The 27,340-nt window shown below is 34.3% G+C and overlaps 1 protein-coding gene across 3 annotated transcripts in view; it reads left to right on the forward strand.

Moving 5' to 3' along the window:
• The first annotated feature begins 423 nt into the window (after nt 1-423).
• Nucleotides 424-27,340, forward strand: part of LOC149806597 (alpha-N-acetylglucosaminidase-like) — a 131,126-nt gene continuing 104,209 nt past the window's right edge. For all 3 annotated transcript variants that reach the window (XM_089955329.1, XM_089955325.1, XM_089955336.1), the window contains exons 1-4: nt 424-516; nt 12,656-12,695; nt 15,340-15,494; nt 18,772-18,956. In XM_089955329.1, the coding sequence (XP_089811455.1) occupies nt 481-516; nt 12,656-12,695; nt 15,340-15,494; nt 18,772-18,956 (416 nt within the window). In that variant the 5' untranslated portion in view covers nt 424-480. The remainder of the gene's footprint in view (nt 517-12,655; nt 12,696-15,339; nt 15,495-18,771; nt 18,957-27,340) is intronic.

Here is a 27,340-nt window from a genome sequence, read left to right on the forward strand (position 1 = left end):
ACTTGTTCAAAAGTGGCAAATATTCCGTTTTTGTTATATATATATATATATATATATATATATATATATATATATATATATATATATATATATATATATACACACACACACACACACACATCAATGAAACAATATAGATTAACTTTCAATATTGATGGTGTATCTGAATAACAAGACACCTCACACCGACTATAGACGGTTATAGTACGTGTACATGTACATGTACAGGAAAACGAACGCAATGATGATACGGCTTACAATAAAAAAATTTGTTCTGTTTACTTATTTCGATAAGGATAGTTATACATCATTCTTTTGCCGCATTGTGTAAAGAAAAAAAAAATCTAAATTATGCCGCATATTTGCAGAATCAAATTCTTTTATTAAAAGCGAGGCATTTATTCGCACACGTCATGTGACTAGGTCAAAAATCACATGATCGAATGAAGAAAGCTGGGAGTAACAACATTAAAGTTTAAAATGGAATCAAACACGAGCAAGTTCCTAGCCTGTATGGTAATGATGCCTTATATACATTACTGCTATCGAATAGTCATGCAATGTCAGGAAACATCCACAGTATATGCACAGAGGCGTGGATAGGAGGTTATTTAATGGAGACGTACGAATACATACAATCAGGACCGTCGAAAAGGAATGGCTATTGCTGCAGGGGGGGGGGGGGTCCCAAAAGTTTGCGGTATTGTTTCCCCCGAGTAGGTGGCGCCGAAGGCGACGCACGCACAGGGCGCCGATTTGCCTGGCGCAAAACACAGGGGCTCGTATCGTTGCTTGCAATTGACCTGTCATACATGTACTATATAATAACTAATTATATATATGTCTACTAGACTAGTATCGTTGCTTACAGTGATTAGGATAATACGACATTCATTGTAATTAGTATCATCTTTACTTCCAATCTTATACGTACACTTTTCATTGTGCAAGACAGTTAAGATTACAATCTGACTATTTACAATGGTCCTACTAAAATACCGCAAAGACGAGCCGAGACGCACGAAGACGGTACAGAGGCGTTTTGAACTAACAAGTTGTGGGGAAAAAACCCGTTGGTTCCAATTTATTAAGAATAACTGTAAGAATTAAAAATGTTTAATGTCTGTTGTTATTTTTGGAGAGGTATTTTATTTTTGTTTATGGTTAATATTGAAAAATGACTTTTGGCAAACAAAAATGGATTCTTATGATTTTTTTAAAAATATTTTATTTAATACTAATGCATAAAAATGAAAAGAGAAGTACTCAAAGACATTTTAAAATATTTTCTTTATGGGATATTTCCCATTATTAATACATGTTCTATCTATAGAAATATTAGTCCTACAGTGTAAGACATTGACCCTGATATTTATGTATGTAAGTTGCCCCCAAAAACAAATATCAGAGTTGATGTATTACGTTGTAGGACTATACAAATATAAGACATGCATCTAATCTATGAGTTGATAGTTGTTGAATTTTTACATGGCAAAGGCACACAAAGATGGCAGTGACATGCAAAACAAGGCAAAGATGTTGAATTATTTTCTTCAGTTTGTTAAGCATTTGCTAAATATTTGTATGGAGCAGCACAGGTGTCTACCTTAGTTTTTGGATGTGGATCCTATTTTGTTTTTGTTTATTGCATACTTGTGAGTTTCTCAAACTAAAATTGTCAAAAACAAAAGTATTTAATTGTTGTTTTGCTACAAAGTTTTTCATTTCATTATAATGCATTCGGTTTCTTGAATATCATTGAAAATTTGCATCATTTATAAGGAATTTAAAAATTACCTGTTTTAACATTTGTACAATTTTTGACTTGTTTTGATATTTATACTGTTGATTTCCCAATACATATTATTTAAAGATTAATAAAATGACATACTATTTAAGGTGTGTAAGTATACTATAAAGAGATCAATAAATTAATGCAAAATTATGGAAAACTGATACAAAACTCAAGACAGATATTAAAGGTCAACAAATGACATAGTACAGACACCAAAAATCTAATTCATTTGTTAATAAGTATACAAATAAAGTCCAACAGTAAGTTCATAGTTTTATTGTTGTTTGTATTCCCTGTACAAGTTTATTGTTGAGCTAAATTAGGAAACAGATATATCATATTTGTACCCAATATTTCCATGTTTCATTTATTTTTTCTATTTGTTTGAGGGATTTTTAACCAATTCTTTTGCTTCATTTTTAACAGTTTCTTTGATATTATTTTGTTTTAATATTTATATTAAGAAAATAAAATAATAAAATGTAAAATATATTAAACCTGTTATCTTTTCTAATTTTCTTCACAAATGTGCACCATCCCAAATTGAGCAAATTTTTCTTTAGCTGATCTCATGCCCTTGCAATTGGTTCGCTGGTTAATCTTTCTCAAAATGGATTGAGGCTTTGGTACAGTGAAGGCCCCGTATGAGGGCATTACAGTTGGTGGTTACTTTTCTCTATGCCTTAAAAATTAAAAAAAATAGGTCCTTCCTAATTTTGTAGGTGAATATTATTCAGTCATTTCCTTTGATGACATTTCTGTCTTGTTCCTTCATGCAACACTTACTATAATTAAATATTTCATCAAAGAACCTTTTCCCTGCATTGATTTGAAATTTTAAATGTTTCTACTTGCTACAAGCTATACTAATATGCTATGTAAAATGACCACAGAGTTCTCATGATGTCAGGTGTCTTTAATGGGTTTTACAAGCATTGCATCATGTGTTGAGGGTTTGTGAGGTACAATAGTTTTCCTGTTTTTATTGCAAGAAGATAAGGGCTAATGAATTTAAGAATAATGGAGATCCCAGAACACACCATATGCAAAACTCAACAAATTATCATCTAGGTAGGAATAATATGAATAAATTACAAAAGAATGACTTTTCTTATTTCCAAGAATGAAAATTATTATTTTTCTGCAAAGTTTGATGCCAGAGATGTTTTTTCCATATTGTGTACAGTTAGCCAGTTCCGTCAACAAATTGTGTACAGTTAGCCAGTTCCGTCAACAAATATTATTTGTATACAGCAAATGAAAGGCAGAGATTGTCATGTCATGACGTTGTCGGTACATCCATATGCTACCAGTTTTGTTTCCGCACAATAGCATGTGTTCTCCACCATCCACAGTTACCAAACTTTGTGGATGGCTTGCACTTGGGGTAAGGTAACGCCTATCTATTTCAGGATTAAAAAGGTAAAAGGTTGGGGTCACTATGACTGAAAGAAGAAAATGGTTTCTGCACATTAACATTAGTTATTTAGCATGGACCTAAACCAAATTTTGTGGATGGCTTGCACTTGGGGTAAGGAAAGGTCTATTGATTTTGTGCAGTGAAGGTTAAAGGTCAAGGAAATAAATAAATAGTTTCTGCACAAAAATTGCAGTTGTTGACCACATACCTTCAACAGTGTTTGTGGATAACTTGCACATTGGGCAGAAACAAAGCCAGTTGATGTTTGGGGTAAACAAAATCAAAAGTCAAGGTCACATTGACTCAAAGAAGAAAAATGGTTTTGCATAATAACACTTGTTTTAGACTGCTTCTTGAATGACCAAAGTTTGTGGAGTGATTGCACTTAAGATATGGAAGAGGCATGTTGATTTTGTGGTAAAACAGAAATCAAAGGTCAAGTTCATTGTGGATCAAAAAAATGTTTTTTTTTTGTAGAATAGCTTTGCTTTTAGAGTAAGTGCCCTTACCAAACATTCTGGATTAGCTTACACTTAGGGTAATTAGAAGAACCTAAAGATTCTGGGATCAGGAAAAATTTCAAGTATAGATTCTGAAATATTGTGTGTTATATATAGCTTTGTATTATTACAAAACCTGTAGAAGGAAGATCATTTTTGATATTCATATAATTTTAATAACCATATCTATCATGACGGCCATTTAAAACAAAACAGAAACATTGACTTATGTCAATTAAGCTCTCTCCAATTACCCACCCATAGGTTTTTGCTTCACTTAGCCATCTCATAACTTCTCAGATTGTTCCTGGACCAAGCATAGATGGCACCATGGTATCTCAAGAAGGAGATTGGTACATTTAGTAAAATATGTTTATGCAGTTTTTCATGGAGTGATTCGTATAAACTCACTTCATATTTTTCAGGAAACTTTTAAATGTAGATCTAAATCAGGGGTCTCAAACACGAGGCACATGGACCACATGCAGCCTGCCAAGCCATATCTTGTGGTCTGCAAAATGATTGGCGTCATAAGGTGCCATGAGAGATAACTAAGGTGGTGCAGCCCTTGGTCCAGCGAAAATGCCCTCATGCGGCCCTCGGGTTTGTTTGAGTTTGAGACCCCCAATCTAAATAATATGATTTGCCCCACTTGGATCAGCTCTCTCTTTCTCATGTAAAAGTTTTCTGTGTCTGAAAGCTAGTTCAGACAGTATTTGAAGGATTATATATTTTTAAGTTTATCTTTTATTTTATTTACTGTTATCTGTTATCTTCCAAGACTACAAGTCATCATTTATTTGGTAGACTGTTCTTTTTTCAATTTTTATACTTACATTTTTGTACTTGACTTTTGTTAGACATTTTATAGTCAGGAATATGCTGATGTCTTATTAACTCTATACAAACATACATATAAATACAATACATACTTGCTTATGAGTCCAAATGCAAACTGCATAGATCCAGATCTGCTGGTGCATAATATGCTCGCAGATCCAGATCTGTGCAGTTTCATAGGAATAATCATGCTACGGCAGATCAGGATCTTTGTTTTTTGCAGATTGACTTGGCTTATAAGTGAGTATATATGGTAGAGTTAAAATACATGTATATTGGGAGGTAGCTTGAAGGTCTCAAGGAAAGTTACTTATCTGAAATACATTGAGTTACCCCTCATTAAATAAAGACATTATCCCACTGTTTTCAAAGAAATATAGCAATACTGTGGTACAGTCCATAATACTGTATGTACTCACTTATAAGTCCAGTCCAGCTGCATACAACATAGACCCTGATCTACAGTTGCATAATCAGCAGATCAGGTGTTTTTACTACAGATTACTACTAACACACTGCATAGACCCATATATGCCAGTGCATTATGCACCAGAATACCTTTGTTTATGCAGTTTTCAGTTGGACTTGTGAGTATATATATGGTCACTAAATTCCTCATTCACCACTAAAGCTACATGCAAAAAACTTGGATCAGCAGTTGCCCTTGGGGTATAGCTTGTGAAGAATGTTTTAAAATATTGATTTCTACCATAATGGTGGAGTTAGAGGAGTAGGGGTGATTTACACAAATTTCAAATAACTCCTGAATCATCTGATTATTGGCATGTGATCAGGAACCATATTATCAACACATATCAGACAGAGACCTTTAGATGATGCTTTGAGATCAATTTGTAACTCTACAAACTTAGGCCCTGTGTCATAACAGAAACTATTCATACCCACCCACCCCCAAACAAACACACACACACAGAGTAACCACGTATGCACTTACTGGGCATGAAAATCAAAATACTGAACTTGGTTCTAGGATCCATCTGTACTTATTACTTTCATTGCTTGGAAACTATGGAAATCTGTTCTCTGTAACCATGTACATAATCAATGGACATGAAAAGACAAATGTGCATAATCAATGGACATGAAAAGACCAATGTACATAATCAGTGGACATGGAAAGACAAATGTACATAATCAGGGGACAATGAAAAGACAAATATGCATAATCAATGGACATGAAAAGACCAATGTACATAATCAATGGACATGGAAAGACAAATGTATATAATCAGTGGACATGAAAAGACAAATGTACATAATCAATGGACATGGAAAGACCAATGTACATAATCAATGGACATGGAAAGACCAATGTACATAATCAATGGACATGAAAAGCCCAATGTACATAATCAATGGACATGGAAAGACCAATGTACATAATCAGTGGACATGAAAAGACCAATGTACATAATCAATGAACATGAAAAGACAAATGTACATAATCAATGGACATGGAAAGACAAATGTACATAATCAATGGACCTGGAAAGACCAATGTACATAATCAATGGACATGGAAAGACCAATGTACATAATCAATGGACATGGAAAGACAAATGTACATAATCAATGGACATGAAAAGACCAATTTACATAATCAATGGACATGAAAAGACAGATGTACATAATCAATGGACATGAAAAGACAAATGTACATAATCAATGGACATGGAAAGACAAATGTACATAATCAATGGACATGAAAAGACAAATGTACATAATCAATGGACATGAAAAGCCCAATGTACATAATCAATGGACATGAAAAGACCAATGTACATAATCAGTGGACATGAAAAGACAAATGTACATAATCAATGGACATGAAAAGACCAATGTACATAATCAATGGACATGGAAAGACAAATGTATATAATCAATGGACATGGAAAGACAAATGTACATAATCAATGGACATGAAAAGCCCAATGTACATAATCAATGGACATGGAAAGACCAATGTACATAATCAGTGGACATGAAAAGACAAATGTACATAATCAGTGGACATGGAAAGACCAATGTACATAATCAGTGGACATGAAAAGACAAATGTACATAATCAATGGACATGGAAAGACCAATGTACATAATAAATGGACATGAAAAGACAAATGTACATAATCAATGGACATGAAAAGACCAATGTACATAATCAATGAACATGAAAAGACAAATGTACATAATCAATGGACATGGAAAGACAAATGTACATAATCAATGGACATGGAAAGACCAATGTACATAATCAATGGACATGGAAAGACCAATGTACATAATCAATGGACATGAAAAGCCCAATGTACATAATCAATGGACATGAAAATCTCAATGGACATGGAAAGACAAATGTACATAATCAATCAATGGACATGGAAAGACAAATGTACATTATCAATGGACATGAAAAGACAAATGTACATAATCAATGGACATGAAAAGACCAATGTACATAATCAGTGGACATGAAAAGACAAATGTACATAATCAATTGACATGGAAAGACAAATGTACATAATCAATGGACATGGAAAGACAAATGTACATAATCAATCAATGGACATGAAAAGACAAATGTACATAATCAATGGACATGAAAAGACCAATGTACATAATCAATGGACATGAAAAGACAAATGTACATAATCAGTGGACATGAAAAGACAAATGTACATAATCAATGGACATGAAAAGACAAATGTACATAATCAATCAATGGACATGGAAAGACAAATGTACATTATCAATGGACATGAAAAGACAAATGTACATAATCAATGGACATGAAAAGACAAATGTACATAATCAATGGACATGAAAAGACAAATGTACATAATCAATGGACATGAAAAGACAAATGTACATAATCAGTGGACATGAAAAGACAAATGTACATAATCAATGGACATGAAAAGACCAATGTACATAATCAATGGACATGAAAAGATCAATGGACATTGAAAGACAAATGTACATAATCAATCAGTGGACATGGAAAGACTAATGTACATTAACAAATGGATGTGAAAAGACAAGTGGACATGAAAAAAACAAGGTACATAATCAGTGGGCATGAAAAGACAAATGTACATAATCAGTGGGCATGAAAAGTGATGTGATGTGATATGATTTGGATTTTTAACGTAGCTTTAACAATTTTCTAGTCATATCGCTACGATGTCTGCAATGTGGCAGTTTATAGTGATGTCTAGCACTGGGGCATCATGCCGCAGACATGTAGCATGATGTCCCACCCAGTCACATTATCCTGACACCGGGCCAACCATGGTAAGACTAATGTACATAATCAATGGACATGAAAAGACCAATGTACATAATCAATGGACATGGAAAGACCAATGTACATAATCAATGGACATGAAAAGACCAATGTACATAATCAATGGACATGGAAAGACCAATGTACATAATCAATGTACATGGAAAGAGCAATGTACATAATCAGTGGACATGAAAAGACAAATGTACATAATCAGTGGACATGGAAAGACCAATGTACATAATCAATGGACATGGAAAGACAAATGTACATAATCAATGGACATGGAAAGACAAATGTACATAATCAGGGGACAATGAAAAGACAAATGTGCATAATCAATGGACATGAAAAGACCAATGTACATAATCAATGGACATGGAAAGACAAATGTATATAATCAGTGGACATGAAAAGACAAATGTACATAATCAATGGACATGGAAAGACCAATGTACATAATCAATGGACATGGAAAGACCAATGTACATAATCAATGGACATGAAAAGCCCAATGTATATAATCAATGGACATGGAAAGACCAATGTACATAATCAGTGGACATGAAAAGACAAATGTACATAATCAGTGGACATGGAAAGACCAATGTACATAATCAATGGACACGAAAAGACAAATGTACATAATCAATGGACATGAAAAGACCAATGTATATAATCAATGAACATGAAAAGACAAATGTACATAATCAATGGACATGAAAAGACAAATGTACATAATCAATGGACATGGAAAGACAAATGTACATAATCAATGGACATGGAAAGACCAATGTACATAATCAATGGACATGGAAAGACAAATGTACATAATCAATGGACATGAAAAGCCCAATGTACATAATCAATGGACATGAAAAGACAAATGTACATAATCAGTGGACATGGAAAGACCAATGTACATAATCGGTGGACATGAAAAGACAAATGTACATAATCAGTGGACATGGAAAGACCAATGTACATAATCAATGGACATGAAAAGACAAATGTACATAATCAATGGACATGAAAAGACCGATGTACATAATCAATGAACATGAAAAGACAAATGTACATAATCAATGGACATGGAAAGACAAATGTACATAATCAATGGACATGGAAAGACCAATGTACATAATCAATGGACATGGAAAGACCAATGTACATAATCAATGGACATGAAAAGCCCAATGTACATAATCAATGGACATGAAAATCTCAATGGACATGGAAAGACAAATGTACATAATCAATCAATGGACATGAAAAGACAAATGTACATTATCAATGGACATGAAAAGACAAATGTACATAATCAATGGACATGAAAAGACCAATGTACATAATCAGTGGACATGAAAAGACAAATGTACATAATCAATTGACATGAAAAGACAAATGTACATAATCAATGGACATGGAAAGACAAATGTACATAATCAATTGACATGGAAAGACAAATGTACATAATCAATGGAAATGGAAAGACAAATGTACATAATCAATGGACATGGAAAGACAAATGTACATAATCAATGGACATGGAAAGACAAATGTACATAATCAATCAATGGACATGAAAAGACAAATGTACATAATCAATGGACATGAAAAGACCAATGTACATAATCAATGGACATGAAAAGACAAATGTACATAATCAGTGGACATGAAAAGACAAATGTACATAATCAATGGACATGGAAAGACAAATGTACATAATCAATCAATGGACATGGAAAGTCAAATGTACATTATCAATGGACATGAAAAGACAAATGTACATAATCAATGGATATGAAAAGACAAATGTACATAATCAATGGACATGAAAAGACAAATGTACATAATCAATGGACATGAAAAGACAAATGTACATAATCAGTGGACATGAAAAGACAAATGTACATAATCAATGGACATGAAAAGATCAATGGACATTGAAAGACAAATGTACATAATCAATCAGTGGACATGGAAAGACTAATGTACATTATCAATGGATGTGAAAAGACCAATGTACATAATCAATGGACATGAAAAGACAAATGTACATAATCAGTGGACATGAAAAGACAAATGTACATAATCAATGGACATGGAAAGACAAATGTACATAATCAATGGACATGAAAAGCCCAATGTACATAATCAATGGACATGAAAAGACAAATGTACATAATCAGTGGACATGGAAAGACCAATGTACATGATCAGTGGACATGAAAAGACAAATGTACATAATCAGTGGACATGGAAAGACCAATGTACATAATCAATGGACATGAAAAGACAAATGTACATAATCAATGGACATGAAAAGACCAATGTACATAATCAATGAACATGAAAAGACAAATGTACATAATCAATGGACATGGAAAGACAAATGTACATAATCAATGGACATGGAAAGACCAATGTACATAATCAATGGACATGGAAAGACCAATGTACATAATCAATGGACATGAAAAGCCCAATGTACATAATCAATGGACATGAAAATCTCAATGGACATGGAAAGACAAATGTACATAATCAATCAATGGACATGGAAAGACAAATGTACATTATCAATGGACATGAAAAGACAAATGTACATAATCAATGGACATGAAAAGAGAAATGTACATAATCAATGGACATGGAAAGACAAATGTACATAATCAATGGACATGAAAAGCCCAATGTACATAATCAATGGACATGAAAAGACAAATGTACATCATCAGTGGACATGGAAAGACCAATGTACATGATCAGTGGACATGAAAAGACAAATGTACATAATCAGTGGACATGGAAAGACCAATGTACATAATCAATGGACATGAAAAGACAAATGTACATAATCAATGGACATGAAAAGACCAATGTACATAATCAATGAACATGAAAAGACAAATGTACATAATCAATGGACATGGAAAGACAAATGTACATAATCAATGGACATGGAAAGACCAATGTACATAATCAATGGACATGGAAAGACCAATGTACATAATCAATGGACATGAAAAGCCCAATGTACATAATCAATGGACATGAAAATCTCAATGGACATGGAAAGACAAATGTACATAATCAATCAATGGACATGGAAAGACAAATGTACATTATCAATGGACATGAAAAGACAAATGTACATAATCAATGGACATGAAAAGACCAATGTACATAATCAGTGGACATGAAAAGACAAATGTACATAATCAATTGACATGAAAAGACAAATGTACATAATCAATGGACATGGAAAGACAAATGTACATAATCAATTGACATGGAAAGACAAATGTACATAATCAATGGACATGGAAAGACAAATGTACATAATCAATGGACATGGAAAGACAAATGTACATAATCAATCAATGGACATGAAAAGACAAATGTACATAATCAATGGACATGAAAAGACCAATGTACATAATCAATGGACATGAAAAGACAAATGTACATAATCAGTGGACATGAAAAGACAAATGTACATAATCAATGGACATGGAAAGACAAATGTACATAATCAATCAATGGACATGGAAAGTCAAATGTACATTATCAATGGACATGAAAAGACAAATGTACATAATCAATGGATATGAAAAGACAAATGTACATAATCAATGGACATGAAAAGACAAATGTACATAATCAATGAACATGAAAAGACAAATGTACATAATCAGTGGACATGAAAAGACAAATGTACATAATCAATGGACATGAAAAGATCAATGGACATTGAAAGACAAATGTACATAATCAATCAGTGGACATGGAAAGACTAATGTACATTATCAATGGATGTGAAAAGACAAGTGGACATGAAAAAAACAATGTACATAATCAGTGGACATGAAAAGACAAATGTACATAATCAGTGGGCATGAAAAGTGATGTGATGTGATATGATTTGGATTTTTAACGTAGCTTTAACAATTTTCTAGTCATATCGCTACGATGTCTGCAGTGTGGCAGTTTATAGTGATGTCTAGCACTGGGGCATCATGCCGCAGACATGTAGCATGATGTCCCACCCAGTCACATTATCCTGACACCGGGCCAACCATGGTAAGACTAATGTACATAATCAATGGACATGAAAAGACCAATGTACATACTCAATGGACATGAAATGACCAATGTACATAATCAATGGACATGGAAAGACAAATGTACATAATCAATCAATGGATATGGAAAGACCAATGTACATAATCACTGGACATGAAAAGTCAAATGTACATAATCAGTGGACATGAAAAGACAAATGTACATAATCAATCAGTGGACATGGAAAGACAAATGTACATAATCAATGGACGTGAAAAGACAAATGTACATACCAAAGTGACCTTCACTCTAGGCAGTCCTTAAGTTACTGTATATACTTGCTTTTAAGATGAGTACAACTGCAAACTGTATAGACCCAGATCTGCCATCACATAATGCACCAGCAGATCTTGGTTTGAGCATTTTGTTAGGAGCAATCAGTAGAACAAACAGCATGGACCCTAATCTGCAGGCTCATTATGATACAGCAGATCAGGATCTTTGTTGTTTGCAGTTTGAGTTGACTTATAATTGAGTATGTATAGTACTCAAAAGACTCAAGCTTTAGGGTGGAAGTCAAGAACAAGGATACATATTTAGCAACCATAGAATTCCATTTATCATCATCATCATCATTAACATTATTATTGTTATTATTATTATTATTATTATTATTATTATTATTATTATTATTGTTCATAATATAATTAATTATTTATTATTTGCAGTACTGGCTTCTACTGGCAAAACTTGTGCTTGCAAGACAAGGTAAGCTCATAGTTTAGTATCTTTGAGCCATAATATGACAAACTACAATATCTTGATCAAACTAGTTGACCTTGGATTCCATATCAAAATATCCAAGAGCACACAAGAAAAATGAATTTTATTCTGGTGTTTTGAACTTATTACGTTGTTAAACATTTTAAATGATAAATTATCTATAACTACATGCATGGATGTTAACAAAATCACATGTGGGGTAAGCTGTTTTTATTTGAACATAGACAAAAATGTATCCTTTGGCCTCCATGTTATCCTGTATAAAAATGTATCCTTTGGCCTCCATGTTATCTTGTATAAAAATGTATCCTTTGGCCTCCATGTTATCCTGTATAAAAATGTATCCTTTGGCCCTAATGTTATCCTGTATAAAATAGGACAATGCTTTAAATGTTTCAACATTTTATTCCTCAGACATTTTTTCGAATTGATTGCAGCACTAACTTGTGAAATGAAGAATCAAACAAGAAATTTCATATATGGATTTTTAAGAAAAAAAACCATACAAAATAAGGATTTTGAACATAGTATTTAGAGAAATTTATACATATACATATTTTATTTGTTATTTTTCAAATTTTATCTTTTATTTTTTCAAAATGTGTCTTATGATACATTATAATACTTTCCAGTCAGTATGCCACTGAATAAAGAACGCTATTACATAGCAATTTATTCTTGCATGCTTTATCTGACATTCAGTACAGCTGTTCACTTCCTGGTTGTATATCACACACTCACATTCAAACTGCTTAGGTGTATTCTTTTATGTCCATACATGTATATCTTTTAGACATAATGAATCAACCTTTTTAAAATACCAGTTTGTTTTGATTTCATTCATACAGTAAAATACCAGTTTGTTTTGATTTCATTCATACAGTAAAGCTAAAAATATTTGACAACAGAGAATTTAATAAATACAAAACCATATTCATGCTTTGTTTTGATTTGGGGGAAAGAATTTGTTTGATATAGCTTATATTCCTACAGTTCAGAACAAATTATGTATGCAGTTTTGTGTATTGATTAACCAGAGTATAAAATCCATAACTTGTGAGGTCAGATGGTCAAGATGTGTATAACTGTCATACATTTCTCCTATATAGCTTTTACAACTTTTTTATTTTGAACAATCATAAATTAAATATGTAAGAATTGTTTTTGTATTAAATAATTTTGTCCAGATGATGAAGATTCATTTGAAGGTTAAACTGTGCTTTCATTTTTGTATTGGCATTTTAAGGTTAAACTGTGCCTTCATTGTTGTATGGGCATTTGAAGGTTAAACCGTGCCTTCATTGTTGTATTGGCATTTGAAGGTTAAACTGTGCCTTCATTGTTGTATTGGCATTTGAAGGTTAAACTATGCTTCATTGTTGTATTGGCATTTGAAGGTTAAACCGTGCCTTCATTGTTGTATTGGCATTTGAAGGTTAACCTGTGCCTTCATTGTTGTATTGGCATTTGAAGGTTAAGCTGTGTCTTCATTGTTGTATTGGCATTTGAAGGTTAAACTGTGCCTTCATTGTTGTATTGGCATTTGAAGGTTATACTGTGCTTTCATTGTTGTATTGGCATTTGAAGGTTAAACTATGCCTTCGTTGTTGTATTGGTATTTGAAGGTTAATCTGTGCCTTCATTGTTGTATTGGCATTTGAAGATTAAACCGTGCCTTCATTGTTGTATTGACATTTGAAGGTTAACCTGTGCCTTCGTTGTTGTATTGGCATTTGAAGGTTAAGCTGTGTCTTCATTGTTGTATTGGCATTTGAAGGTTAAACCATGCCTTCATTGTTGTATTGGCATTTGAAGGTTAAACTTGCCTTCATTGTTGTATTGGCATTTGAAGGTTAAGCTGTGCCTTCATTGTTGTATTGGCATTTGAAGGTTAAACTGTGTTTTCGTTGTTGTATTGGCATTTAAAGGTTAAAATATGCCTTCGTTGTTGTATTGGCATTGCATCATGTAGCTGGAATTTTTAACAGTATAGAAATTTAACAATTTAGCAGTCACAAATGAGATGAAAAGTATCTTGTTAAATCTTACCATGTATGTATGTATATATATATTCTAATTTCCCTTATCAAATTTCCCATATAAATGTCATGTAATTAGCAGTCACCTATCTTATATAGTCAGTGACCATGTGTTTCACTCTTCCTTTTGCGGTCATACCTAATTATACCAGCTGGCCTAATAAAAAGCCACTCCTGTGTTTCTCGATCATATGTAAAGTTTGGTTGTGAATTAAAGGAACTGCTAAAAAATTATCAAAACGTTTACATATGTTGACAATGATATGAGAATCAGTGATGATGTTGTAATGTACACAAGGGATTAGAATGAGGGTGCAATAATCTTATATGCAACTGTTTTTATACAAAACTGACAAATTTTTCTAATGCAGAAATACCTGCAGTACAGTATTCATTTTGTTTTTGTCTCACCTATTTGGGCAGATGGGAAGAGGAATTTCTGGCAGTATTTGCAGTGTTAGGCTCAACAGTATTAAGATTCATTATGAAACTATTGCATTCAATTTTTTAAAAGTCATATGATATACTTTAGGGTGAATTATAATTGTTAAACTTAACCCTATATTTAATTTATGTTGCATTTCCTGCAGATTTTCCACTTGTCCATCTAAGACCAAAGATATCATTACATGACCAAAGGCAGGCAGCCCAGGATCTGATTAATCGGGTGCTGGGAGATCGGGGCAAAGCATTCCAAGTTGTTCTGAGGCCACCCCCAGGCCCTACTAACTTAGACATTTTCAATGTAAGTAGAACAGAGGATGAAAATTGCAATTACACAGGCACCATTGTATAAAGCTTTTTAGCAGGAGTCATCAAGTTTACTCAGAATAAAATGGAATTGAAATGCCCACATGATTGTTGGTATCTCATTGGCATGCCCACGTGCATTTTTTGAAGTTTCATTGAAATGATGACATGCATTGTTGGGGTCTTGTTGAAACGATGACATGATTGTGGGGGTCTCATTGAAATGCCCATATACACTGTTGGGGTCTCATTGAAATGCCCACATGCATTGTTGGGGTTTCATTGAAATGCCCACATGATTGTGGGGGGCCTTATTGAAATGCCCACATGCATTGTTAGGGTCTCATTGACTTGCCCTCATGATTGTGGGGGTTTCATTGAAATGCCCACATGATTGTTGGGGTTTCATTGAAATGCCCACATGCATTGTTGTGGTCTCATTGAAATGCCTACATGCATTGTTGTGGTCTTATTGAAATGTCCACATGCATTGTCGTGGTCTCATTGACTTGCCCTCATGATTGTGGTGGTATCAGTGAAATGCCCACATGATTGTGGGGGTTTCATTGAAATGCCCACATGATTGTAAGGGTTTCATTGAAATGCCCACATGCATTGTTGTGGTCTCATTGAAATGCCTACATGCATTGTTGTGGTCTTATTGAAATACCCACATGCATTGTTGTGGTCTCATTGACTTGCCCTAATGATTGTGGGGGTATCATTGAAATGCCCACATGATTGTGGAGGTTTCATTGAAATGCCCACATGCATTGTTGTGGTCTCATTGAAATGCCCACATGATTGTGGGGGTTTCATTGAAATGCCGACATAATTGTTGGCATCTCATTGAAATGGCTCAGTAACAGAAGTAGGTCATTTAGTGCTGAGGCAGTTGGAGTATATTGCCCTACCTACGAACATACCATTGTAGGATACTTAGGCTGATCTGATGGTAAAATTAGAACCTGCACCCTTTTGTTCATGAGTCTAGCGTGATAACGACTGAGCCACCATGCCTCATCCAAGTTTTTGTGTTGTGTGTATCTGTGTTATGTGTGTTAATTTTTATTATTATAGATTTGTATGATTCATTTAGTAAGCAACATTATATAGCAAATTTTGTTTATTATTGTGAGTTTGTACTTTAAGATAAGCTAATTATTTTGGGTAAATGTTTTTATTGCCTTTTGACCTTGGAATGTGTAGATGTGATATTGTTGATGAATTTGATTTCAGGTCATTGGTTTTCCCCAAGGAAATTCTGGGTCACCTAATTTCTGATTGGTTATCCGCTAAAGGACATAGCCTTGTTGACAAGTTTGAATGATCTGGAATTGAATATTTTACCATCATCTTGGTTCTGAAATTGTGTCTTGTTTTTTTATATATAATTGAGTTTTACCCAAGAATTAATTATTCCTATCTTAAATATCAGCCTTAGTAGGATCAACATTATTTATGTTTAGTTGAGATGGTTTAATTATTTATTTCAATTATTCGTTATAAATAGAAGGTACTCATAAACTTTAGGACTAAGTAACTGTTCAGGAATTACCATGAATTCATTTAAAGACATTTGGGATTATATCACAGTGATACATCAAGACTGTTAGCTCATCAGCACAATAGATTGGACTTCATTTGGAACACAACTGGAATTCATTTTTGAGTACTTGATGCTTTTGGACTGCCATATTGTAATTTTAATTTTTCACTTTGTATTCTAGGGAAGTAAATTAGTTGTTGAATTTTATAAAACTTGTTGGGTTTTGCTCTTTTCTTTTATTGAGTTTAAGACCATAGAGTTTTAACAAATGGGACTGGCAAAGCTCATAAACCTATAGTTTGGGATGCCATTCAGGAATATTCTGTTTGCGTCAAAGGGTTTAACAATTTTGCTTCGTCTTTTCACATTCTTTAGTCATTTTCTCTGTACATTGTCCAGAAAGCAGCTTCTTATAACCAGAAAACTCAACACCTGTAAGATTTGGTTTTCAAAACTTTAGTAGATGGATGTTTGTACTAGAATGATTTCTTACAATTTTTGTACAAACACCCTAAGATGGAGCATATTATGTTTTCATGTTGTCCATTTATCCAACTGCCCATCCATCCATCCTATTACCAATTATATTTTTGCATAATATCTTTAGTTCTCCATCATCTATAGTTACCAGATTTTGTGGATGGCTTGCACTTAATGTAGGGAAGAAGTTTTGTATATTTTGGGGTGAAAGGGTCAAAGGCCAAGCTCAGTGTGACTAAAAGTGAAAAAAGGCATCTTCACAGCAACATTAGTTCTACATCACATACCAGTACCAAATGTTGTGAATGACTTTCACTTGGAGTAAACAAGCACTGTTATTATTTGGGTTTCAAAAGGTAAAAGGCTAAGGTCATTGTGACTGAAAAAAGAAAAGTAGTTATTAGTTCTAGATCAAAGAATGGATCAAATGTTACTGATGACTTACAGTTGAGATAAAGAAAAAGCCTGTCAGTTTTTGGTTAGAGGGTCAAAGCTCATGGTCAATGTGACCAAAAGAAGAAAGGTAGCTTCTGCACACAAATTTGTTATCTACACAGAGGACAGTTAACACTGGGGTGGCATGTACTGCGTCATTCATGGTATCCTTGCCCTAAATATGTTTTCTTCTGATTGCATTCTTGTTCCCTTGGGGGGGGGGGGGACAGAAAAATGTCCTTGGTTGGTAGGCTGCTACTGTAGATGATGCAGATAATTATGTTTATTATTTTACATAAAATACCTTGTGGTACATGTTGATGATTAAAGAGAAGTTGAAGATGAATGCAGAGTTCCTTATTTATTGACATAGGATGAAATATAATCAGATGTTTTCACAGTTTCAACAGAAAATTTAAAAAAATTACCATGTAATTACAGTTATGCAAAGGTCAAGTGGGGACACCGCAAAGGTCAAGTGGGGACAATAATTACCAGATGGATGGCATTTAATTTCACTTTTCTTAAAACTTTGATTCTTAAGGTACCCTCTTCTTCAGTTATTCAGATCTATATAATATTTACAGATCAGACTATGATTATAATAGAAATGATGTTGCGGGAATATTGTTTTGTTCAACAGTAAAAGACTCACATTTTTTCTTAAGTGAAGAGGAAAATTTCAGATGTAAATATTTGAAAAATATAATTTGATTTCACATTATAAGATATGGATTACTGGTGAATTTCAAACTAGAAGTAGAAATTTGTATTGATTAGAACTAATTATTGCATGTAAATTTTTCAGTTGTTATCAGATGGAAAGGAAGTAACCATAACAGCTACATCAGGCATTGCGGCAGCCATGGGATTTTATTATTACTTGAAAAATTACTGTAATTGTCAGTACACTTGGGCAGGTGCGCAGCTTAACTTACCTGACCCCCTGCCTGTGATTACATCACCTGGCAAGACTATCACAGCAAAAGACAGGTACAAATTTACAAGATGAGTCATTTTTTTAAAATTTGTTCACATGATTGCTGTTTAAAATTCAAAAGCCAAGTGACATGTTTCATTTGTATCAGAATGGAGACAAAATGTTGAAACTCAGGTGTGACAACTGGAATAGTGTGACAGGGTGACTCATTTTTGAGGGCAAAGTGTTGAAACACAGGTGTGACAGAATAGTGTGGAAGGGTGGTTCATTTTTTAGGGCAAAGTGTTGAAACACAGCTGTAACAGAATAGTGTGGAAGGGTAATTCATTTATGAGGGCAGAGTGTTGAAACACAGCTGTGACAGAATAGTGTGGAAGGGTGGTTCATTTATGAGGGCAGAGTGTTGAAACAGCTGTGACAATTGGAATAGTGTGGAAGGGTGGTTCATTTATGAGGGCAGAGTGTTTAAACACAGCTGTGACAGTTTGAATAGTGTGGAAGGGTGGTTCATTTATGAGGGCAGAGTGTTTAAACACAGCTGTGACAGTTGGAATAGTGTGGAAGGGTGGTTCATTTATGAGGGCAGAGTGTTGAAACACAGCTGTGACAGTTGGAATAGTTGGAATTTTTCAGTTATCAGATGGAAAGGAAGTGTTGAAACTCAGGTGTGACAATTGGAATAGTGTGAAAGGGTGACTCATTTTTGAGGGCAAATTGTTTGAATTACAGCTTTGGCCATTGGAATAGTGTGGAAGGGTGGTTCATTTATGAGGGCAGAGTGTTGAAACACAGCTGTGACAGTTGGAATAGTTGGAATTTTTCAGTTGTTATCAGATGGAATGAAGTGTTGAAACTCAGGTGTGACAATTGGAATAGTGTGAAAGGGTGACTCATTTTTGAGGGCAAGTTGTTGAATTACAGCTTTGACCATTGGAATAGTGTGGAAGGTTGGTTCATTTATGAGGGCAGATTGTTGAAACTCAGGTGTGACAGTTGGAATAGTGTGAAAGGGTGACTCATTTTTGAGGGCAAATTGTTGAATTACAGCTTTGACCATTGGAATAGTGTGGAAGGGTGGTTCATTTATGAGGACAGAGTGTTGAAACACAGCTGTGACAGTTGGAATAGTGTGGAAGGGTGGTTCATTTATGAGGGCAGAGTGTTGAAACACAGCTGTGACAGTTGGAATAGTGAGGAAGGGTGGTTCATTTTTGAGGGCAAATTGTTGAATTACAGTTTTGACCATTGGAATAGTGTGGAAGGGTGGTTCATTTATGAGGGCAAAGTATTGAAACACAGCTGTGACAGAATAGTGTGGAAGGGTGGTTCATTTTTGAGGGTAAAGTGTTGAAACACAGCTGTGACAGTTGGAATAGTGTGGAAGGGTAATTCATTTTTTAGGCCAAAATGTTGACACACTGCTATGATTCATGAAGGTTAACCATGAGTGAAGTGTGCAAAACCCAGCAAAACTAAATTCTGAGCACTCCTGGTTTTGATGAAATTTGACTTTGTGAAGTACTGTAAGGGGGAAACATTTTATTCTTTGCACATACTTCAAACACTGTATCAGCATTAGAGATCAATCATCTTATGGGGTGATCACATGGGATATTCTTTCAAACTAGGATATATTTTTTCTTTTAATTTTTTAAAAATATTTTCCTTCATCTAAGATGGAAATAATAGGCTCTTTTTCCTTTAAATAAGAGCAAAAAAATTTTTTAATGCTATTTCAGGGCCAGAAATTGTTTTCTTAAAAGAAAAACCAAACAACAAAAGTAGCATCTCCCCTTATTAAACATTAGTCGCTTAGTCTGTCTGGCATGTACATCATTCATTGACGTGGTAACATGGGTCAGCATTATAGGAATGCATGAATCCATGCTTCAATTTATTAAGTAACTTCTTAACTAGTGTGGCCATTTCATATTTGACACTCCCATACATATTTAAACTTATTAACTAGTGTGGCCATTTCATATTTGACACTCCCATACATATTTAAACTTCTTAACTAGTGTGGCCATTTCATATTTGACACTCCCATATATATTTAAACTTCTTAACTAGTGTGGCCATTTCATATTTGACACTCCCATACATGTTTAAACATCCTAACTAGTGTGGCAATTGCATATTTGACACTCCCATACATGTTTAAAGATCCTAACTAGTGTGGTAATTGCATATTTGACACTCCCATACATGTTTAAAGATCCTAACTAGTGTGGTAATTGCATATTTGACACTCCCATACATGTTTAAACATCCTAACTAGTGTGGCCATTTCATATTTGACACTCCCATACATGTTTAAACATCCTAACTAGTGTGGCAATTGCATATTTGACACTCCCATACATGTTTAAAGATCCTAACTAGTGTGGTAATTGCATATTTGACACTCCCATACATGTTTAAACATCCTAACTAGTGTGGCAATTGCATATTTGACACTCCCATACCTGTTTAAACATCCTGACTAGTGTGGCCATTGCATATTTGACACTCCCATACATGTTTAAAGATCCTAACTAGTGTGGTAATTGCATATTTGACACTCCCATACATGTTTAAAGATCCTAACTAGTGTGGTAATTGCATATTTGACACTCCCATACATGTTTAAAGATCCTAACTAGTGTGGCAATTGCATATTTGACACTCCCATACCTGTTTAAACATCCTGACTAGTGTGGCTATTGCATATTTGACACTCTCATACATGTTTAAACATCCTAACTAGTGTGGCAACTGCATATTTGGCACTCCCATACATGTTTAAACATCCTAAGTAGTGTGGCTATTTCATATTTGACACTCCCATACCTGTTTAAACATCCTGACTAGTGTGGCTATTGCATATTTGACACTCCCATACATGTTTAAACATTATAATTAGTGTGGCTATTTTATATTGACACTCCCATACATATTTAAACATCCTAACCAGTGTGGGTATTTCATATTGACACTCCAATACATATTTAAACATCCTAACTAGTGTGGCTATTGCATATTTGACACTCCCATACATGTTTATACATCCTGACTAGTGTGGCTATTTCATATTTGACACTCCCATACATGTTTAAACATCCTAAGTAGTGTGGCTATTGCATATTTGACACTCTCATACATGTTTAAACATCCTAATTAGTGTGGCTGTTTTATATTGACACTCCTGTACATGTTTAAACATCCTAACCAGTGTGGGTATTTCATATTGGCACTCCAATACATGTTTAAACATCCTAACTAGTGTGGCTATTTCATATTTGACACTCCCATACATGTTTAAAGATCCTAACTAGTGTGGCCATTGCATATTTGACACTCCCATACATGTTTAAAGATCCTAACTAGTGTGGCCATTGCATATTTGACACTCCCATACATGTTTAAACATCCTAACTAGTGTGGCTATTTCATATTTGACACTCCCATACATGTTTAAACATCCTAACTAGTATCTTTGGGAAAGTTGAAAAACAGTACCATCCAGTCTCTAATGAGTGAAAAGATGAACACAAAGGACAATTGCATTACCTTGTAACAAACCTACTGAACAAATGAGTGCAGCAAAGACTTCATCTAGTTAAGAAACTATTCCAATGGATTTTAAAGACAGGAAATTGTGTACTTTTTTTATTTAATGTCTGTGTGGTTGTGATTATGTGTGTGCATGTATATGTGTGTGTATGGATTTGTCTTCCAACTATTTTTCTGTTTGAAAATGTATTAAATGTTTTTATTTTTCTTTCATTGAATTTCCAGTTATTTTTTTAAGCTTATACGAGTAGATAGCTTTAATTATTCACAGTTTTTGGGTAATGCACACTGACCTCCCTTGTGAGCTCCAGACATTCTTTTTGTATCTCACCCCAACCCCCAATACTGGTTTAGTGATCTAATTAATCGTTTGAATGACACTGACCATCATTTTAGAGTTGACTACCATTATATTGGCATATATTGATTGGGAAAGACCCAAGTCTACTTTTAAAAATGAGTTGAGATAAAACCTGGTTTTTAATACATTGGGCATCGATAGACAAAGATAGATCATGCATAGCAGTAGTGCACATTGCCATATTTTGTCTTGCTTGCAACATATTTTGATATAGGTAAGGAAATCAACAACAATGGCAATAATATATATGCATGTATATATATCAATCCATCAAGGTTTCCAAAACCTTTTGGTCCCTGCTGTGTATTTTTCCCCAAACATTTTATATAGCTGTTGGATATTAAAACTATTTATTATAAAAACATTAAATGTGTTATTTATTGTAAACAATAAGACAACTGAGATACATTTCATGAATTGAAATATCAGACAATTTTGATTTTTCTGTTCTTGATTTGCTGTGGGTTTTTTTTCTTCTTCAGTTTTTCTACTATCCTTTCAGTTTTTAATTAATTTTTCCCTTGTCAGCTTTTTCTTTTTAAAAAAATAAGTTCTCTTTCACAAACATTATAAATAGACTTACCCAAAATTATTATTTTGAGTTTAATTTATTTTAAGATGTACACATGATTTTTATCACATAGCACATGTAAGGCCTCCACAATACATAAAGCTTACTTAGCTGTCATATTTGGTTAAGTTGAATGGTCAACTACATACCAGATCAGTATTTTGTGTGTGATAATGAAAGTTGGTTTTGTTACATCTTTTTTCTTTTTGGTTCTAATTACAGTCTTGACTACTGATATTGAAAATATACACATTGATTTGTTATGAAGAGTTTTATTCTTAAGAAAAAGTACCAAACTTTCTATGTTTAATGTAGAAACCAGCAAATTTCATACAAGCATTTTTATCGGAATTAGAGGTGTTATATTTCAGACTTTGTCACTGGAAAGTAAATAAAATTTAAAAATTATATTTTCACACTATCTGACATGATGCAAGAATTGTCATATGCCATTTTAAATGACATTTTTTTATCAAGCAAACTTTGTGATTGAAGTCTGAATATTATGGATATCTGAGCCATTTCCATCAGTTGATTGGCTAAAGAAAACAGTCACAATGAGACTGAAAGATCATTACATACAGACACGGTATTCAAGTGATTTTGATTCCTCTAAAAATCTAACTTTTAGGATATTTAAAATAGCTGTTATTTGTAACACTTTGTTTCATATGCATGCCAGAAAAAGATATAATAATTTTAATTTTAATAACACACAATACATAGGTTCAATAGACACTTTATTGTACATATAAAACAATCTTTGGCATAATGGGGGCAAATCTTGTCTCAGCACGCTGCACCAGCCCAGCTCTGAATTTGTTCTATAGGAATACCTCAGGAAGAGAGACCTGGGGGAGTTTGTAGGGTTGTGAAGAGTGTCCGATACCTGTGATAACTGAAACTCGACAAGTCTGATCCTGAGGATGCTATGATAACAAGCATCAGCTCCATACATAAACCGTAGGAAGCGGGTATGAAATATATGGGCATAATAGTTGAGTACATTTAAGTACTGACACAAATTGGGCGTCAAAAGCAATGTTGTGAATGCATGAAACTTGGCAATGGCCCAAATGAAGTGAAGGGAGCGCTGTGACTATGGAACAGTGCGACTGTAATGAAGGCCCTCAATTTAAAGGAAACGTAAGCATATATACCGATAATAATGATTGAAAATGCATGAAATAGGTTTGGAACCGCATGATAAACCTGATGTGCGTAAAGGTAGAAATGTTAGACATACGTATTAGGTAGCAAGTATAGAATTCACTTGTCCACTGATAGATGATACAACTGAAAGGATCATGTAGGATAGGGACAGCAATACAGTGTCTTTGAAGTGTAAAAAAAAATATACTAATAATAATAATAATAATAAAAAAATAAAATTGTATGATGGTCTGACTAAGTTGCATTGATTGACACAAGCATGAACCAACTAGTGAGGCACATGCTGTGACATCTGTCTCTGTGCAAAGCTAATTCTGTCTGGGTGCACCTGAATATATCTACATTATGAAGTAGAGGACCATCGAACTAAGGTTTGGATAAGATGGTCTGGAATTCCAGCCTTAGCAGCACTGGTAGCTGCCTCCTTGTGGTAGGAGTGCCCATTATAATGATGTGAATCATAACCTAACCTGGACAAAACGGCCTTAATGGTAGTGATAAAGAAAGTTCTACTTGAAGCGTGACCATTGTCCATGAGAAACAGAGGATCACAAGAGCGAGCTCCAGCTAATATCTGAATACGATGGAATTTCTTCATCACACAGTAAGGGCATACAAAGAGGGCATACAAGGACATCATAGTTCATAGCATAAATGTTGATATCCACCCCTTGACGGAAAACATCAATCTTAGATGCTCTAAGATGCAGAATGAAGAGATGCTTATCCATATGAAATATTATGTCTGACATACACATAGTTTGTTGCAGAAAAATGTGTTGCACAAATAGCAAATTCTCCACAATGCAAAAAAAGCATAAAAAGCCAGTGCACTAGCAGTTTGTAGTAAGAGTTTAGTGTACTCACTCAGTCCATAGTGTTCCAAGCACTGTCTTATGTCACATAAAATATCATATATAATAGTAGGAACTCGTTTCTGTATGTTGTCAAGTTGCACCTTTCTGACATCTTTCAATATATTTTGTAGTCTAAGTAAATGGAGTGTGGACACCAAGATGCAAGTATGAATGCCGAATACCGGCTAAATAAAGTTTTATAGTTTGATCTGTCAGGTGCAGCATCTGCATACAATGCACAATGAGGTAAGTCAAGGTGTCCTCATTCACAATGTCAGGACTCTTAGATCTACTAATTCTGTTTTTTCCTCTGGTAATTTTGCTTGCATGGTTAAGGTATCCAGAAGCACTCCTAAATATTCCAAACATGTGGTAGGACCAAGAGTTTTATGAAAAGCAAGTGGAATTCCCAAATGAACAAAAAGCATTGTCATGATGGCCATGGTTCTATCGGCCATGTGGTGAGGGTGATCAGTGGTAAGGAAGTCATCCAACAAGTAGAGCAGATTGTCAATGACATAATTATTCACTGCAATCCAACTGATAGCTTCTGACAGTTTGGTGAAAATCTTGGGTTTAGACTGAGAACCAAACACTAGATGTACATAGAAGAAATAATACTGATTGTTCCATTTAATGCCATGATAGGGCCACAGACTAGGGTAGATGGGGATGAGTTTTAATGCATCACAAATTTACATAACCACACCCCTGAACCTGTCTTTCTAATTGTCTTTATGGCATCATTGACCTTGACATATTTCAAGGAAAATTCCTGCTTGTCAATCAAACTATTAAGGATTCAGTGTTCTTGATTATTATGCAGGGCTGAGAGATCAGCCATTAGTCTCTTTTTCCTGGAGTATTTACCCTCAGTGATGCCTATAGGATTTACCCGGTAAATGGGGAAAGGTGAAAAATCAAAAGGTCCTATCAGAAATCCCTTTTGTTTCTCATGTTCCATAATATCTTGAACTATGTGTGCCTGGGATCTAGCAGACCTTAAATTTTTACATTCAAACTTTGCTGAAGGTTCAATCCGAATGCCAGTATGAAAACCCTCATGCAAACCATTTTTTAATCTGCTACAAAATCCCTATCAGGATGAGTGCAGAGCTTGTGAAGAAGCAGGCCAACATTTATAGGGGTAGTGGCAGTTGTAGGCATGGAAGGAACGAAATTTCCTTGTATCTTGTCTTGTGCCACACCAGGAACAGAATAGAGTCAGTCCTTATTAGTTTCTTTAGCATGACTTAGAGTTTTAATGGGGTTCTCATTCTTGGCTCTGTGATTACAATTGGCCTGCAGTTAGGCTTGCTACAATTGGTCTCATTGAAATTGTTGCATATTTGTTTCCCACTGAACAGAATTACTGGACGGCCATGTCAGTCTATTGGAGTATGACTAGTTGAGTTGGAATTCAAATATTTGGTATTGCTCTTAGATTGTTGACTATTAAGAGGCATTGTGAGGTTAGCTGGTCAGAAGCCACTTGCGTGTAGAGTACTGTTGCAATGAATGCAAACCTCAGTCTTTCTACTAGAGAAAATAGCTAGAAACAACTCGGTATCCCTGGAACACAAAGATGAATCACCCGTCTGTTGCACATTATCTCTGTACAGTTGAAAAAGATGCTTCTTTCCAATTGAAACTGACACCTTGATGTTCTTTTTGGCTAACTGTTTAACCAATTTGGATGCAGTTCAATTTTCTGGAATGTCCGCCCAAGTTGAATTTGTCGCAGTGATGATGTCTTGGTTATGTTCTTTATTGCAAACGATGGTCAAATGATTAACAGTTTGTCTTGTTGTACGAGAAGCCATTGTGGGCTGAATAAACATATGATCCAAAAGAAGATGGAAAGTAACTTGTAGTATCATCAAATGGAGGAAGGACTGTAGCTTCTTTCAGCAGATAATT

Source organism: Sinohyriopsis cumingii, chromosome 1 (genome assembly GCF_028554795.1).
Source record: "Sinohyriopsis cumingii isolate HCF-2022 chromosome 1, ASM2855479v2, whole genome shotgun sequence".
Lineage (NCBI taxonomy): Eukaryota > Metazoa > Mollusca > Bivalvia > Unionida > Unionidae > Sinohyriopsis > Sinohyriopsis cumingii.